The sequence below is a fragment of the Periplaneta americana genome, chromosome 8 (assembly GCF_040183065.1).
Source record: "Periplaneta americana isolate PAMFEO1 chromosome 8, P.americana_PAMFEO1_priV1, whole genome shotgun sequence".
In the NCBI taxonomy this organism is placed as follows: domain Eukaryota; kingdom Metazoa; phylum Arthropoda; class Insecta; order Blattodea; family Blattidae; genus Periplaneta; species Periplaneta americana.
Genome location: NC_091124.1, coordinates 139583448 through 139598943, shown reverse-complemented (window position 1 = coordinate 139598943; position 15496 = coordinate 139583448). Strand labels below are relative to the sequence as shown.

The 15496-nt window shown below is 33.8% G+C and overlaps 1 protein-coding gene across 3 annotated transcripts in view; it reads left to right on the top strand.

The window, feature by feature from the left end:
- The window catches only part of PolZ1 (DNA polymerase zeta catalytic subunit), a 303982-nt gene that overhangs the window by 184390 nt on the left and 104096 nt on the right, over positions 1 to 15496 (top strand). For all 3 annotated transcript variants that reach the window (XR_011333618.1, XM_069833727.1, XM_069833728.1), the window contains exon 20: positions 4233 to 4346. Coding sequence is in view for 2 of the 3 variants with exons in the window: in XM_069833727.1 (XP_069689828.1) it covers positions 4233 to 4346 (114 nt within the window). In the remaining variant the exon portion in view is untranslated. The remainder of the gene's footprint in view (positions 1 to 4232; positions 4347 to 15496) is intronic.

Here is a 15496-nt window from a genome sequence, read left to right as displayed (position 1 = left end):
AAACTAGTCGCAGGATTAAGATGATAAATCTCGTTAAGTAAGACGACTGTGTAATATATTCCATAATATATACTGTACCTCCACATCGTTCTTGTGTATAAAAATATGATTAATCAATAAGTTACTATAAAATTAAATTTCTTTTCAGAATCTAATACCTGTCTTCGTAGCACAGATCACACATGTAGTAACTAATTTCCGCATTAACAGACTATACCAAACACGCGTGGAGAGTTCGCACACTGTGCCAAGATGATGAGTGACGTCATGTATCATGGTGGGATAATACATTTTACATTTCTCCACGATCATCCTATCACATCATCGGGGTAATGTAACTCTGCCTTCCAGGTGCCCCAACCTCAGAAGTGGGTTACAACTACGCCACGGCCAGGAGAGAAGACCAGAAATGTCGAAAGACAACCCGGTGGCATTGGATAAAAAAAAAAAAAAAACATTTCTCCACGAAGTTTGATACGTCTCTGGATCGTAATCTTCTGCATCCTCTTGCTTCAAAGATGATCATGGAGAGCAAGAAGTTCGCCCTTTCAACTTAAAAGAAAACTATCCATGCAGAAAAATATTGCGTGATTTCTCAATGATCAATGCGATAAAACAATAGAGTAACGATGGAACTGGAAAAAATGTTATTGATATGAGACTATTTTCAGGACCAAAAAAAGGTGGACAAAAAGGCAGGAAAATGACGATAACGGGAACGATGCATCAAGGTTCCACTGTATTTTATCAAGGATAACCTAAAGTTAAGGAAAAAGAATCATGATCAGCCTCCATTTATTGTTAAACAAAATAAAACCTTTTTTGATCACAGATTTGAAAAAATTAATGATGAACAGTACTATGCATGTTTAGCTATAATTAGTTCAAAATATGATGATGGTGATGATGATGATGATGATGATGATGATGATGATGATGATGATGATGATGTTGTTGTTGTTTAATGTATCGCATCTGGCAATGAAGCAGTTAACACTTTTGCACTCCAGTATTTTTTAATTAGGTCTTTCTCTCCAGAGAGTGTGCTGCAGGTTTTCAGATGTTCAGTTCAAAATATTACAATATGCATATTGCTGAAAAAGTAACAGAAAAGGAAACGTCTGTGGGTTAAACCATGGATTGCAAGACTTGACAAGAAAAGTATTCATCAAAACTCACTAAAAAAAGAAGGTACATTGTGAGGACTTAAAAAGTTATATAAATTATTTGAAAATGGATGAAGATAATTTTCAGTTTGTCCAGATTTGTGCATTACTCCTGTACACAGTTAAGAGTTTCTGCTATTTGTATGTACACATCTTGTATTTTATTTCTATTTTTGTAGTCCGTGTTTTGTTTTATAACACTTCATTTGATTCATACTCCTATTATCAGCATTTTGGTCGTAGTAACAATCCAACAATATTTACGTTCTGTCATATTGGTTTCAAACTAGGTATAGATCTTTTATAAAAGATAACAAAATACACACATTTTATAAAACTTTTATAAAAGAAAACCCATTACACTGTCATATATTTTATTATAATTATGTATTTTATAAAAGATCTTTGTCAAAGAACTTTGATAGTGTAATACCAGCCTAAAGCTTACGTGTTCGTTTTCCTGGATGCAGACCATGAGATAACAAACTTAATAAATAATTGCTTTCTACCATAAAGGCCAGTACAGAAAGAAGATTGATATATCTAATACTAATTACCTGATATAAGTTTACCATTGGTGGGAATATCAACTAAAATGCTTTTCCCACGACTTAGTTCATACATCTCATCTTCTTTGTGGTTACAATATTTTATCTGAGAGCATGTAATATTTGTTGTGAAACTTGGACTCTCACTTTGAGAGAGGAACAGAGATTAAGGGTGTTTAAGAATAAGGTTCTTAGGGAAATATTTGGTGCTAAGAGGGATGAAATTACAGGAGAATGGAGAAAGTTACACAACGAGAACTGCATGCATTGTATTCTTCACCTGACATAATTAGGAACATTAAATCCAGACGTTTAAGATGGGCAGAGCATGTAGCATGTATGGACGAATCCAGAAATGCATATAGAGTATTAGTTGGGAGGCCGGAGGGAAAAATACCTTTTTAGAGGCTGAGATGTAGATAGGAGGATAATATTAAAATTGATTTAAGGGAGGTGGGATATGATGATAGAGACTGGATTAATCTTGCACAGGATAGGGACCAATGGCGAGCTTATGTGCGGATTCCTTGAAAGCCATAATTATGTAATATTTAACATACCATAACTAACAGCAACTGAGTCTTAATATTACAACTAGGCAATGTTGCTTAAGCGTGAATGACTCATATTGTCTGGACAGCTAAAAAGTCACGACCTCCATGAACTAAGTCGCTTGAAAAGAAGTATAAAGTTGGAGTGTTTGAAGCTAGAATGTGCATTCTTCCACTTGATGGACGTGCAGTGGCAAAGGAAATTACATAATAATAGTTTTATTTTCCCTGGCGGAGTTGAGGCCATCAGACCTCTTCCAATGAACCAGAATCAAAGCACATATAGGAAAATACATATACAAGTATTAACTTAAGGAAAAAAAAGATGAATTTAATCGCAAAACTAAAGGAAGAGTACAAATTGTATAATCATTATGGATTACATTGAAACAATGAAAATTACCTAGAAATTAGTGTTAATGGAAACAACAAAGTAATAACTGTACTTTTAAAATAATTATAGCTGAAAAGGCCAATTCTGTGCATTAAAAATATTCCTAAACAACTTAATTTTTAATGACTGAGGACTGAGACTATGCCTGATGTCCAGCGGCAGCGAATTCCAGGAACAAGCTGTGGCTATTGAGAAAGAACTTGCGTACAGAGATGTGTGTTGATGTGGTATTGATAGCAACAGATTGTGCTGTGAACGTGTATTATGATTATGATGTGAAGCTAGAAGAGTAAACCGAGTAGTTGGATGTGGAATTATGTATAATTCGGTATAGCAAGCAAAGAAAATACACTAAACGTCTGTCTTGCAAGCGAGCCAGAAGAGCCATAGAAAATATTCTGATATGTGATCATGTCTGCAGATATTGAAAGTAAATTGGATGCAGACATTATGTACATGTTGAAGTTTTTGAGAAAGTTCAACACTTTAGTTGCTATATAAAATGTCATAGTAGTCAAAGTGAGGTATCACAAGAGTCTGTACTAAGATTTCTTTGAGTTTAGTAGGAAGAAAATTTTTCAGACGTTTCAAAGAATGCATGAGAGAGAAAACTTTTCTACAAATAGGCCTATATCTGATTTGCATATTCCACTTCATATTACAGTCTAAATAGATGCCGAGGTTATTTTACAGTCGCACTGAAAGCAATGATTGTGTTGTTGAGAGAGACAGACTGAAGAGTGTTCATATTAATAAAGAATAGAAGTCTTTGCTGTCCTAAGAGAATGCCTTGAATTTTATCTGGTTTGAGATTTAGCCCAAATTTTCTTGCCCAATTTTTTATTGATAAAAGATTGTCATTGAAGCTCGATAAACATTCATTAAGATTATCAGGCCGAGAGTGTATGTATACTTGAAGGTTATCCGCATACAGATGACATTGGCAGTGCTCTAGAACTGAAGAAATATCATTAATATATAAAGTGAAAAGCAGTGGCCCTAGTACGGACACCTGCCCTCATACGCTGCCAAGAAGAAGACCGGTTATCATAATATACACATTGCTGGCGGTTGCGAAGGTAGAAGTCCATCCATGTGACTGCAATCTCAGAGATAGATATAGACTGTCTCATCCAATGAGTGTAACTCTGTTTGGTTTTTGTTCTGTGTGGTTAAATGGTTTTCTCTGATTTGTGATGTTAATTCTTTACATAGCATTCATGTTGTCTAGAATAGGAATATGTAAACGGAAGAAGAAAAATGTAAGCATCAGGTTTTACAGAAACAGAAGCGTGAAATTCTTTTCTATATTCTGTTGTACAGGGGAATCAACATATGTCTTTGGCTAGACAAACTCAGAAATTATCTCTGTCTTGCTTAGCACAAGGCAACTTGTTTCACCTCTTTACTATAACATCCCAACTCTAGTAGGCTAACTGATGATTATATCTTTACTCCTAAACAGTCCAGATATATCAGTTGGGTTATTTACTTACACTTCCCTGTTGTTAGATTATGATTTCCCACATACTGTATGCTACAAGTTTTGAATGACTTTTTATTTGTTAAATAGGTTTTACAGTGATCCAGTAATCGTTCTGGACTTCCAGAGTTTGTATCCATCAATGATCATTGCCTACAATTACTGTTTTTCAACTTGCCTTGGAAGAGTTGATAATTTAGGACAGTAAGTATTCTATATTCATTATTTTAATGTCATATATTTTATAATTCGGCTTTTGTATAGATTAACAAAAGTATTGTTTAAATACAGTATTTTTTTTTAATTTTCGTGAGATATTTTCTTTGTATCATTGATATAAAGAAATATTGCTGAAGATGCATAATAAAATTTGTTAGTCTAACCAGATGTAACATCACAGAAATTGGCCCATCTCTAGGTTTTTTTAAATTAATCATTCTATTGTTCATTAGATGTTTTGTGTGTGTGAGAGCTGTATTGTATTTTATTTATTAACATTCCATGGTATTCATACATTGCTTTACAGCTAGAATATGGAACAAGTCAAAAACTTAATAGGCCTACTATTATATTATAAAGTCTTAATATATAGTCACAGTCTAGATGCAATATGTTGTTGTTGTTGTCTAGTGCCTTGCATTTGGCAATGAAGCCATTAGCAGTCGTGCTTTCCAATACTTTTGAACTGTAGTTTCTTCTCTAGATGCAATATATACAGACGAGATTTACAATATAGTCTACTAGTACAACACACATAGTTTTAGTATCAATTTCGTGAAGCGTTATTCAATGTCATGAATTCACCAACAGAATAGAAGGTGTGAGAAATTAGGTACTTCTTTAATTTGGCCCTAAATAATCCTATGTTTTGAGTTTCATTTTTTATATCCATAGGGAGGCTATTAAAAATTTTTACTGCCATATAACGCACTCCTGTTTGATAGCATGACAGACTTGCCAATGGAGTATGAAAGTCATTTTTTTGACGTGTATTTATGCTATGAACTATTGAATTTGTAATTGCTGTGATGCAGATAATATCCACATACGAAAGCTGTCTATATCACACTTCATTATTGTTTGTCGCATCATCTCATCTATGCTGAATAAGTCTGCAGTTTAAGGCTATGCACAGTGCTTCCTAGAGGCTGAGAAACTAGCCAAAATTAGTAATTGCAATTTTCACCCACTTACTTATCTACTTTTGGGTGTAAGGGGTAGTTATTGCGAATACATATAGCCTCTCCTACCTTAATGCCATCCTCACCTTCTTGTGTACACCCTGTTTTAAACTAACGAGGCTCTGGCTCCTAGAGCAGGGGAATAACTGTAACATCTGATGTAGAGGAAGTGCTCCACCAACTAAACCCTTCTGGGCTAGCAACCCATTAGGCGTCCATTTCATATTGCTTTCAAGTCTCATGTGATACTACTGATGATGACACTTGCAAAAACATGGACAAGATATGGGAAAAAGAAAATGTTTTAAAATTTGCAACATGGAATGTACAGAGTATTTCCCACAAAGACGACCAATTGGCTGATATTTTAGCAAAAAAGGAATTGCGGTAGCAGTTATTTCAGAAACAAAAAATAAATTAAAGGGATTCAAAGAGACTCAAAATTAGTTACAGTTCTATAGTGGAGTGGACAGTAAAACTAGAGCTAATGCTGGGTTCATGATAATAATACAAAAACATTTTAAATTTCTTATTGATAGCTACTACTACTGGAATGAACGGATCAGTCAGTTACAGCTAAAATTACAATGGGGCTACTCAGTTATTTATGCTCCAGTGGAAGGCAAGGAAGAAGAAAGTGAAACATTTTATAACAATTTACAAAATATTGTCAATAAGTCAAATATGCTAATTATAATGGAAGAGTAGGGAACACAAAAATGGACCAGTTTGTCGGGACCCATGGAGAAGAAACATGTAATGGCCTGAGACTGATCGATTTCGCATTATTTCAATCAATCAATCTTCTTAATGTATCCAGCCGTTTGCTGACAACATAAAGTCCACTATAGTCCATTGTAGTCTATTCAGTTATTGTTTTTCACGAGAAATGAGGGGTATTTTGATCAGTGTTCATTATAGATGCTTATTGCTAGTAGCCAGAGTTGGGGTGTAGTCAATATATACTGCAGGGCTGTGTCTTCTGCAACTGGTACTGATGATTTTAATTTACTTCTTTTGTGGTTTATGGATGGACAGTATAGAAGAATGTGTTCCAGATCTTCATCATGATTATTACACTATAGACAAGTAGGATTATCAGAAATGTGAAATTGGTGTAGGTACAATTGTGTGACAACGTGACCTGTTCTGGCTCTTGTTAAAAATGTTTGACATGTCTGGGCAAGTTTTTGTACATTACCAGTCATTTGGTTTCTCTTGTACAGACTAAAATTTTTCCTTTGTCAGAAGAGAGCCAATTGTTGATCCATAGGTTTATAAAATGAGACTTTACTGAAGCAAAAGCACTGGATAGAGATAAGAGGTCTTTATCGCGACTATAGTAAGTCCTAAACCTAGGTAGTATAAAAAGAAATCAATACCTGTAAATAGAGAGTGGTCTTTCAAAGTTAATGTATTTAGAGATTTTAGCACTATCCAACTTTATCAAAAGATTTATGGAAGACCTCTTAGTTACAGCACCACTCCACGATAAAGACGAAGATGAATGGTCACTCTGCAAGATATTTTAAAACAAGCCACTAAAGGAAGTCTGGGACAAAAAAGAGCATGGAATAAGAAAAAAGGGTTGCGAAAATGGGATGACATAAACCAGATAAAAAGGATAAAAGACAAGCTTATAATAAATACCTTTCCACTAAGTCTGAAGAAAATAAAATTGATTACCATAAAAAGCGAGCCATAGCAAAGAGAGAAGTTAGGAAGCGACAGAATTGGGATGAATTTGTTGCATTTTTAGAAAATGATATTACTCTTCCACAGCCACAAACTTTTAAAATGAAAAAAAAAAAATTAAATAATGAAGTCCAATCAATCTTCTTAATGTATCCAGTTGTTCACTGACAATAAAAAGTCCACTGTAGTCTATTCAGTTTTTGTTTTTCATGAGATATGAGGGGCATTTTGATTCGTTATAATAATGAAGTCAAAGATAACCTTGCAATAAATATCATCTCCCGAGAAAATGGTTACAATACTTTCAACAGTTATGGTCTCACACAAAACAACCTCTTGAGCTCTCTTTTTCTAAAACAGTAGAGGAACATATTTCTTTTAATGAATTGAAACACACTGTAGATAAATTGAAGAACCACATAACCCCAGGAGAAGATTGAATAAATTTAGAATTATTCAAGTATTCTAGTCTGAATTTTTTAATAAGATTTTTTAGATTCTTAAATCTGCTTTGGAATAGACAAGACATCCCAGAAAACTGGACTAAATCAGTGATCGCAAAAAGGGATCCAAAACTAAAGGAAAATTATAGAGGAATAAGTTTTTTGAACTCCGGATACAAAATATATACAAATATTCTCAAGAACAAATTATATGAGCATTATGAAGGTATCATTGGAGAAGAATAAAACGATTTTCGTAAAGACAGGTCTTGCTTTGATGGTTATTTCTCATTGAAATTGCTAATTGAAAAACACAGAACAATTCAACTTAGAGACACACATTGCTTTTATTGATTTTAAACAAGCTTCCAATAGAGTCAATCGAAATAAATTATTTCAGGTGCTAGCAGGTGATTATGTCCCCCAACAGCTTTTAATTAACATTCATAACATTTACAAAAAAACTTTGATAGCAGTTAGAACAGACTTTCAGATAGGCAACAAATTCATAGCGGAGTAAGACAGGGCTGTAGCTTATCTCCATTACTTTTGATCATATATATGAACAAAATCATTAAAGATTGGTTCAATCTCTATCAGTCGAAATTTACGGTTTGATAGTCTACTCTTTGCTGATGAATTAGCCCTAGTTGCATGCAATGAAGATGAGCTTCAGTATTCAGTGCATAATCTAAATATGATCAGCGGAAAATATGACTTGGAAATCAATATTGAAAAAACAAAAGTCATGGGATTTCGTGGGAAATACCCAGTTGCAAGCAAAATTTTCCTAAACAACAAATTAATAGAAAGAGTAAATGAGTTTACGTATCTTGGCTATAATTTAACATTTTTTGGTGAAACAGATATAACTTCTAAAATTTGCAAATACATTAAAACAATGGGAATAATTAACAAAATTATGAAGCCTTCCCTAGTATGACAACACACAAGAATATCTTTATACAAAACGTTAGCTAGACCTGTACTGTGTTACGGAAGTGAAGCATGGACAATGAGAAGTACAGATATTAGCAGAATAACGACCTGTGAAATGAAATTTATGAGAGCAACACTAGGATATAGTCGCTTGGACTACAAAAGAAATGAGTATATCATGCAAGAATTTCATTTTCAACCAGACTCACAGTTCATAAACAAGTACCAGTTGCAGTGGAAAAACCATGTCCAATGAATGAATTGGAATAGACTTCCAAAAGCCATGCTTCAGTACCATCCCCAAGGAAAGAGATCTTTAGGCTATCCAAAAAAAAAAAAAAGATTGACCAAGAATGACTCACTGAGACCGTAATGGGCCTTGGGCCTTATACTTGTTTGGATGATGATGATGATTGTATCATATGAAATAAAATAACATAGCAAATATAAATCAGTGCTGTTTGCTTACTTTTTAATGTAGTTTGATGTTTATATGTTACTCACTGTCACTGAAGTTGTCCTCTCCGCTAGAGGTTGCAATGAGAATGCTTGTAAGTCAATCCCTCTTTTCTTCAGAACTCAGTAGGTTAATAATATTCTCAGAGAGGGTTTCTCTCCTGTCATTTGTCCACTTTGATAGTAAGACATGAAAAGTTTGTCTTTTTTTATATTAATAACTAGCTCTTGTGATCTCAAAATGCGATAAAAGGTATGGTTCACTAGATCTGCATAGGATTCTGTGACAAACTGATTCAGGATAACACATTTTCTTAGCAAAGATTCCCTTATGTGGTGGGTATATGTCAGCATTTAGACCTTTCACTCCTGTCTCATTACATTATATTGGTGCATTGTAAAATCGGCATCCAGGAAAAGTGCCAACACTTATTCCTCATTGTAGTTTTTCATAACAGTTCTTTGATGTCAACCTCCAAGATTTTCTTATTTCAGAATCTTCAGTTGGTCTTTTTAGCATCTCCTCTAAGAGTTTTGCGTTGTCCTCATTACCAGATCCACAGTGTTTCAATTGTGCTGCAAAAGTTAAACTTTCCACATTTTGTGCTGATTTCCTTAACACTTCAATTTTCCTGCGTTTAAACTTAGTACTGCTCTCTCCAAATTCTGTCTGTGATCTTTCTCTCTTCCCTTGAGTAGGTTTTACAACTTTGAAGTTGCACACACACAGTCTTTATTCAACCACTGTTGATTGTTTTTCAAGAACCTTTCAACCATTCTATTTGATTCATTGATCCTGCGAAACAGTTCACCATGAAACCGGTAAACATGTCTTTGTATTAATTTTACCTGATCAGAGAGGAGTTTTCTATATCAGCTTTTGCTATAACAAACCGAAACAGAGTATCTTTCTGCAACTCAAGCCTGTCCTTCTCTTTCTACAAAATCTAAAATAATTCCCTTTGTTGTTGTTGTTGTTTTCTAATGCCAGGCATTTGACAATAAAGTCATTTGACCTCTTGCACTCCAATATTTTTCAAAGATATTATCATGGCCAGCCACTGAAGCACAGATGTTGAGGTGTTCCGAATCCATTTCTTGATTTGAGTTGCACAATGGGCAGTTAGGGGACTGATATATTCCAATTCTATGCAGGTGTTTGGCCAAACAATCATGGCCTGTTGCCAATCTAAATGCAGCTACAGACGATTTTCGTGGTAAATCGGGAATTAACTGTGGATTTTAATGCAGAGAGTTCCATTTTTTCCCTTGCGATTGTGTTATCAAATTTTATTTGTTGAAGTCTAAGTATGTAGATTTAATAAATCTTTCCACAGAGTAATACGTAGATTTAGTAACAGGTCTGTAAGTAGCAGTGTTGCCCTTCTTTGCTAAAGCATCCGCATTCTCATTTCCCAGGATTCCACAATGGGATGGTATCCATTGGAATACAATTCTTTTATTGAGTGATATTAATTGAGAGAGCATTTTAGTTATTTCTGCTGTTTGAGATGAAGGTGTGTGTTTAGAGACTATTGATAGAATAGCTGCTTTGGAGTCTGACAATATAACTGCATTCTTAAATTTATTGATGTGGCATAGAAGATTCCTGAGACTTTCACTTATTGCAATGATTTCACCATCAAAACTTGTTGTTCCATATCCAAGAGATCTATAAAGTGAGAAGAGACAGCACGTAACACCTGCACCGGCACCTTGTTCTCTGGAGATCAAGGATCTGTTGGTGTATAAATGAAGCCAGTTTTGTGGAGGGTACCTAATATTAATTGTCTCTAAAGACAATTGTTTCAGTATTTACTTCTGATTTCAGTATTTCTTCTGTTAAATTTAGATTATATCCTATATTTAATAGAGTTAAAGAGTTTGGTTTAATTTGTAAGTTTTCTTTTAAATTCGGTATATTGATTTTCTGTTTTAATTCTTGAACAATGGATATGAAACTTTTTTGAGTTTTCATTCTACAGAGAGGACTGTATGAATGCCAATTGTTTCCTGGTAATCTGATAAGTTTTTCATATTGAATCAGTGCTTTTTCTTCTATTGCCATTTTGATGCTGTTAATATTAGTGAGGAATCTCATAGAATCTATTGGAGTTGTTTTGATTCCACCAGTAATGAGTCTGAGAGCTTGGTTTTGAAGATATTCTATTTCGTTTATGAAAGGTGAAGTAATTAATATTTCTCCGCACTATATCAGCACTGGCTGTATAAACGTTTTGTATGTAGTGTTTAAAGTATTCCTAGAGCATCCCCATTTCTTTCCTGCTAGTCTTTTTAGAAGGGAGAATCTTTTACGAGCTTTTCCAGAAATGTATTTCAAATGGTTGCTCCATGTTAACTTACTATCGAAAATAACTCCAAGATATTTGGATTCATAAGTCCTAGGAAGGTGTTGGCATTGTATTGGATATTGAATTCTCTTTCTTTTTTACCAAGTGAAAATATTTGGTAGTTACTTTTGCTTAAATTGAGTGTCATCAAATTTGATGTATTCCATTCATGTAGTTGATTTAGAGCTTTAAGAGCAGAATTTTGAATTTTGTCTCTATGTCTGTAAGATCCGGAAGTCCACAAAACTATATCTTCTGCAAATAGTGCTGTTTTCATGTTTGATTCCTCTAATAGGAATTTATATAAATATTGAATAAAGCTGTGCTGCGGACAGCGCCCTGAGGTATAATTCCCTTTGCGAACAAAGGCATTCCATTGTGAAACCAAAGTAAACTATGTAACCCGTGAGGTTTTACAAATATCTATATATTTCAACAAATTAAGTCAACTTAAACATGTTTTCCTTTGTGGTGGGAAATACCTGTTATTCGGTTGAGAAGCTTTTGTCATCTAGTCTGCTGTCAAAAAATCTGAAAGTTAGAATTTATAAAACAGTTATATTACTGGTTCTTCTTTATGGTTGTGAAACTTGGACTCAAACTTTGAGAGAGGAACAGAGATTAAGGGTGTTTGAGAATAAAGTTCTTAGAAAAATATTTGTGGCTAAGAGGGATGAAGTTACAGGAGAATGGAGAAAGTTACACAACACAGAACTGCACGCATTGTATTCCTCACCTGACATAATTAGGAACATTAAATCCAAACATTTGAGATGAGCAGGGCATGTAGCACATATGGGTGGATCCAGAAATGGATATAGATTGTTAGTTGGGAGGCCGAAGGGAAAAAGATCTTTGGAGAGGCCAAGACGTAGATGGGAATATAATATTAAAATAGATTTGATGATAGAGACTGGATTAATCTTGCATATGATAGGGACTGATGACAGACATATGTGAGCGCAGCAATGAACCTCTGGGTTCCTTAAAAGCCATAAGTAAGTAAGTATGTAATAGAGATATAATATGAATTAATATTGAAATTATTCGTATTTTATTAGGTTACTTTCTCACTACGCAATCAAATTAATTTTATTAAATTTTGTCAAATTGGAAAAATATGGACTAGTTGTCCCTTTAAGACCATAAAGTAAACATGTTAGGCAACACATCAGTTAATAATTAATACCAGCCAACGTTGGGCAATTTTTGCAGGTCTATATAAAGAATAAACTCCAAAATCTCAAACTACAATTATACATTCTATAATAATATATCCTCAGACACATAGAATACTAAAGTAGTTCAAAATAGCTATAATGTATACTTACTTACGCCTTTTAAGGAACCTCTAGGTTCATTGTCGCCCTCACATAAGCCCATCATCGGTTCCTATCCTCAGCAAGATTAATCCAGTCCCTACCATCATATCCCATCTATGTCTCGGCCTCCCCAAAGATCTTATTCCTTCCGACCTTCCAACTAACACTCTATATGCATTTCTGGATTCGCCCATGCGTGCTACATGCCCTGCCCATCTCAAACGTCTCGATTTAATGTCCCTAATTATGTCAGGTGAAGAATAAAGTGTATGCAGTTCTGCGTTGTGTAACTTTCTCCATTTTCCTGAATTTTCATCCCTCTTAGCTCCAAATATTTTCTTAAGCACCTTATTCTCAAACACTCTTAACCTCTGTTCCTCTCTCCAAGTTTCACAACCATACAGAAGAACCAGTAAATTGTTTTATAAATTCTAACTTTCAGATTTTTTGAAAGCACACTGGATGATAAAAGCTTCTCAACCGAATAATAGCACGCATTTCCCATATTCATTCTGTGTATAATTTCCTTCCAAATATCCTTTATATTTTTTACTGTTGCTGCAAAATATTTGAATTTTTCCACTTCTTCAAAGAATAAACTTCCAATTTTTATATTTCCATTTTGTACAATATTCTGGTCACGAGACATAATCATATAGTTTGTCTTTTCGGGATTTACTGCCAAACCTATCTCTTTACTTGCTTCAAGTAAAATCCCATGTTTTCGCTAATAGTTCGTGGATTTTCTCCTAATTTAATCACGTCATCTGCATAAACAAGGAGCTGATGTAACCTATTCACTTCTAAACCCTCTCTGTTATCCTGGACTTTCCTAATGACATATTCTAGAGCAAAGTTAAAAAGTAAAAGTGATAGTGCATCTCATTGCTTTAGCCTGCAGTGAATTGGAAAAGCATTTGACAGAAACTGGCCTATACAGACTCTGCTGTACGTTTCACTGAGACACATTTTAATTAATCGAACTGGTTTCTTGGGAATATCAAATTCAATAAGAATATCATATAAAACTTCTCTCTTAACTGACGTACTCTCATTTTTTCTCCAATATCAGTCGAATATAAAAAATTTGATCAATAGTCGATCTATTACACCTGAAACCACACTGATGATCCCCAATAATTTCATCTACATATGGAGTTAATCTTCTCAAAAGAACATTGGACAAAATTTTGTACAACGTCAACAAAAGTGATATTTCTCGTAAGTTACTACAGTTAGTCTTGTCCCCCTTTTTGAGTACAATTATGGACTCCTTCCATTGTTCTGGTACAATTTTCTTTTCTCAAATAGTAAGGACAAGGTTATAAATTTCTCTAGATAATGCTCTTCCACCCTCTTGTATTAATTCTGCTGGAATTTTGTCTGTACCTGGAGACTTGTAATTTTTCAGCTTTTCTTCAGACTTCAGAAAGTGTGGGTTCGAGTATAAATGGCTGAGCAGTTTGTATTTGCATTTCATCCATATCATTTCTATTATAGCTATAATATATAAATGCCAAAACTTAGTATTACACATCAATAATAATACTTACTTTTTAATTCACAACAAGTGAACAAAAACAATATTTGAATTTCTTATGAAAAATACGCAACCACAACACTGAAACCACGACACTTCATCCACTCACTTTACAGGCTCAGTAACAAATGATTAAAGAAAGTTCTACTAAGAGAGTGATAGTTTTATGAGTGCCAGATGATAAGGAATGAGAGGAACTACAATAAACACTATAAAACTAAAAATGAAATCAACATTTTTGGCCAGCTTTTGTGTCTCTAGGAAGCACTGTGCTATTGATTGGCAAGAGAAAAAAAAATCAGTTTTCTAAATCTGTACTTATTTTGGCCCTATGACAATTTAAAGGGACCAGTGCATGCATTGAGCTGCAGCCCTTTGAACTGACACTCAGCTTTGTTCTTCATTCTGACTAATTTTACATTTCATTCAGTTCATATTTCGCACTGTTATGTAGGAGAAAAATGTGTGTAGTAGATCTGTGTAGGAAGGAAGGATATTGATAGTATATAATAATATATACATGCTGTACTTTCATACTCGTTTTCTCGATTTTTCAATTTTCAACATATTGTAACATTCAAAATGCTCTAATGAATGCAGTTTTTCTCCAATCTCAGAGAAATTTTGCACAGAATTCCACAAAAACATGTGAAGTAAATGGACACATGTGTTTTTTTCTGTTATTGAAAGTATTCATATCACCATGTGTTAAGGATGTGATAAGTTTTAAAAAATTAGCAACTAAAAGGGTAAATATTTTTTTCTCAAAAAGTAATTGGATAAATATGAAAAGCATGTGTCGTATTTTACATACATCTATCAGGCATAAATTAAATATAAATATAAAGAAAAATCATGTAAACTTTGAAAATTGGAACAATTATAATTCAGTATTTAAAAAAAGAAAAGAAAGCAACAAAAATTAATTATAAGTAAGCTGATTAAAATATCAGAGTGAAAATTTGTGTATTGCGTGTCCACATTGTAAAAGTTTCAGATTAATTGATGTAAAAATGTAGAAATTTCACAGATCCATAGTCTTAAGAAGGTAATTGGCTAAAGCAGCAAATACCAAAAATCACTAATAATGTAATAATTTTTCCTTTCACTGTTTCATCCTTTTCCCTAGCTTTACTTTTAATGAAGCTGCTTGTACAATTGATGTTTCAAAATTAAGATACCGGTTTATGTAGAAATGTGAAGTGAAAGGTTTATTTGTATTTCTTATCATTATGTATCAAGATGGCGTTAATACAATATTTCTTACTCATTTTTCAACATAATCCCTAAGTCTGTTTAAACATTTGTTCCAATACGACAATAGCTTCAAAATATTTGTCCATAGCTTTCAGCAAGTTCTTGATCCAATTTTCTCCATCTTCACTAGATGAAAATCATTTTTCGTTGTACCTGATGTCGTATTACTT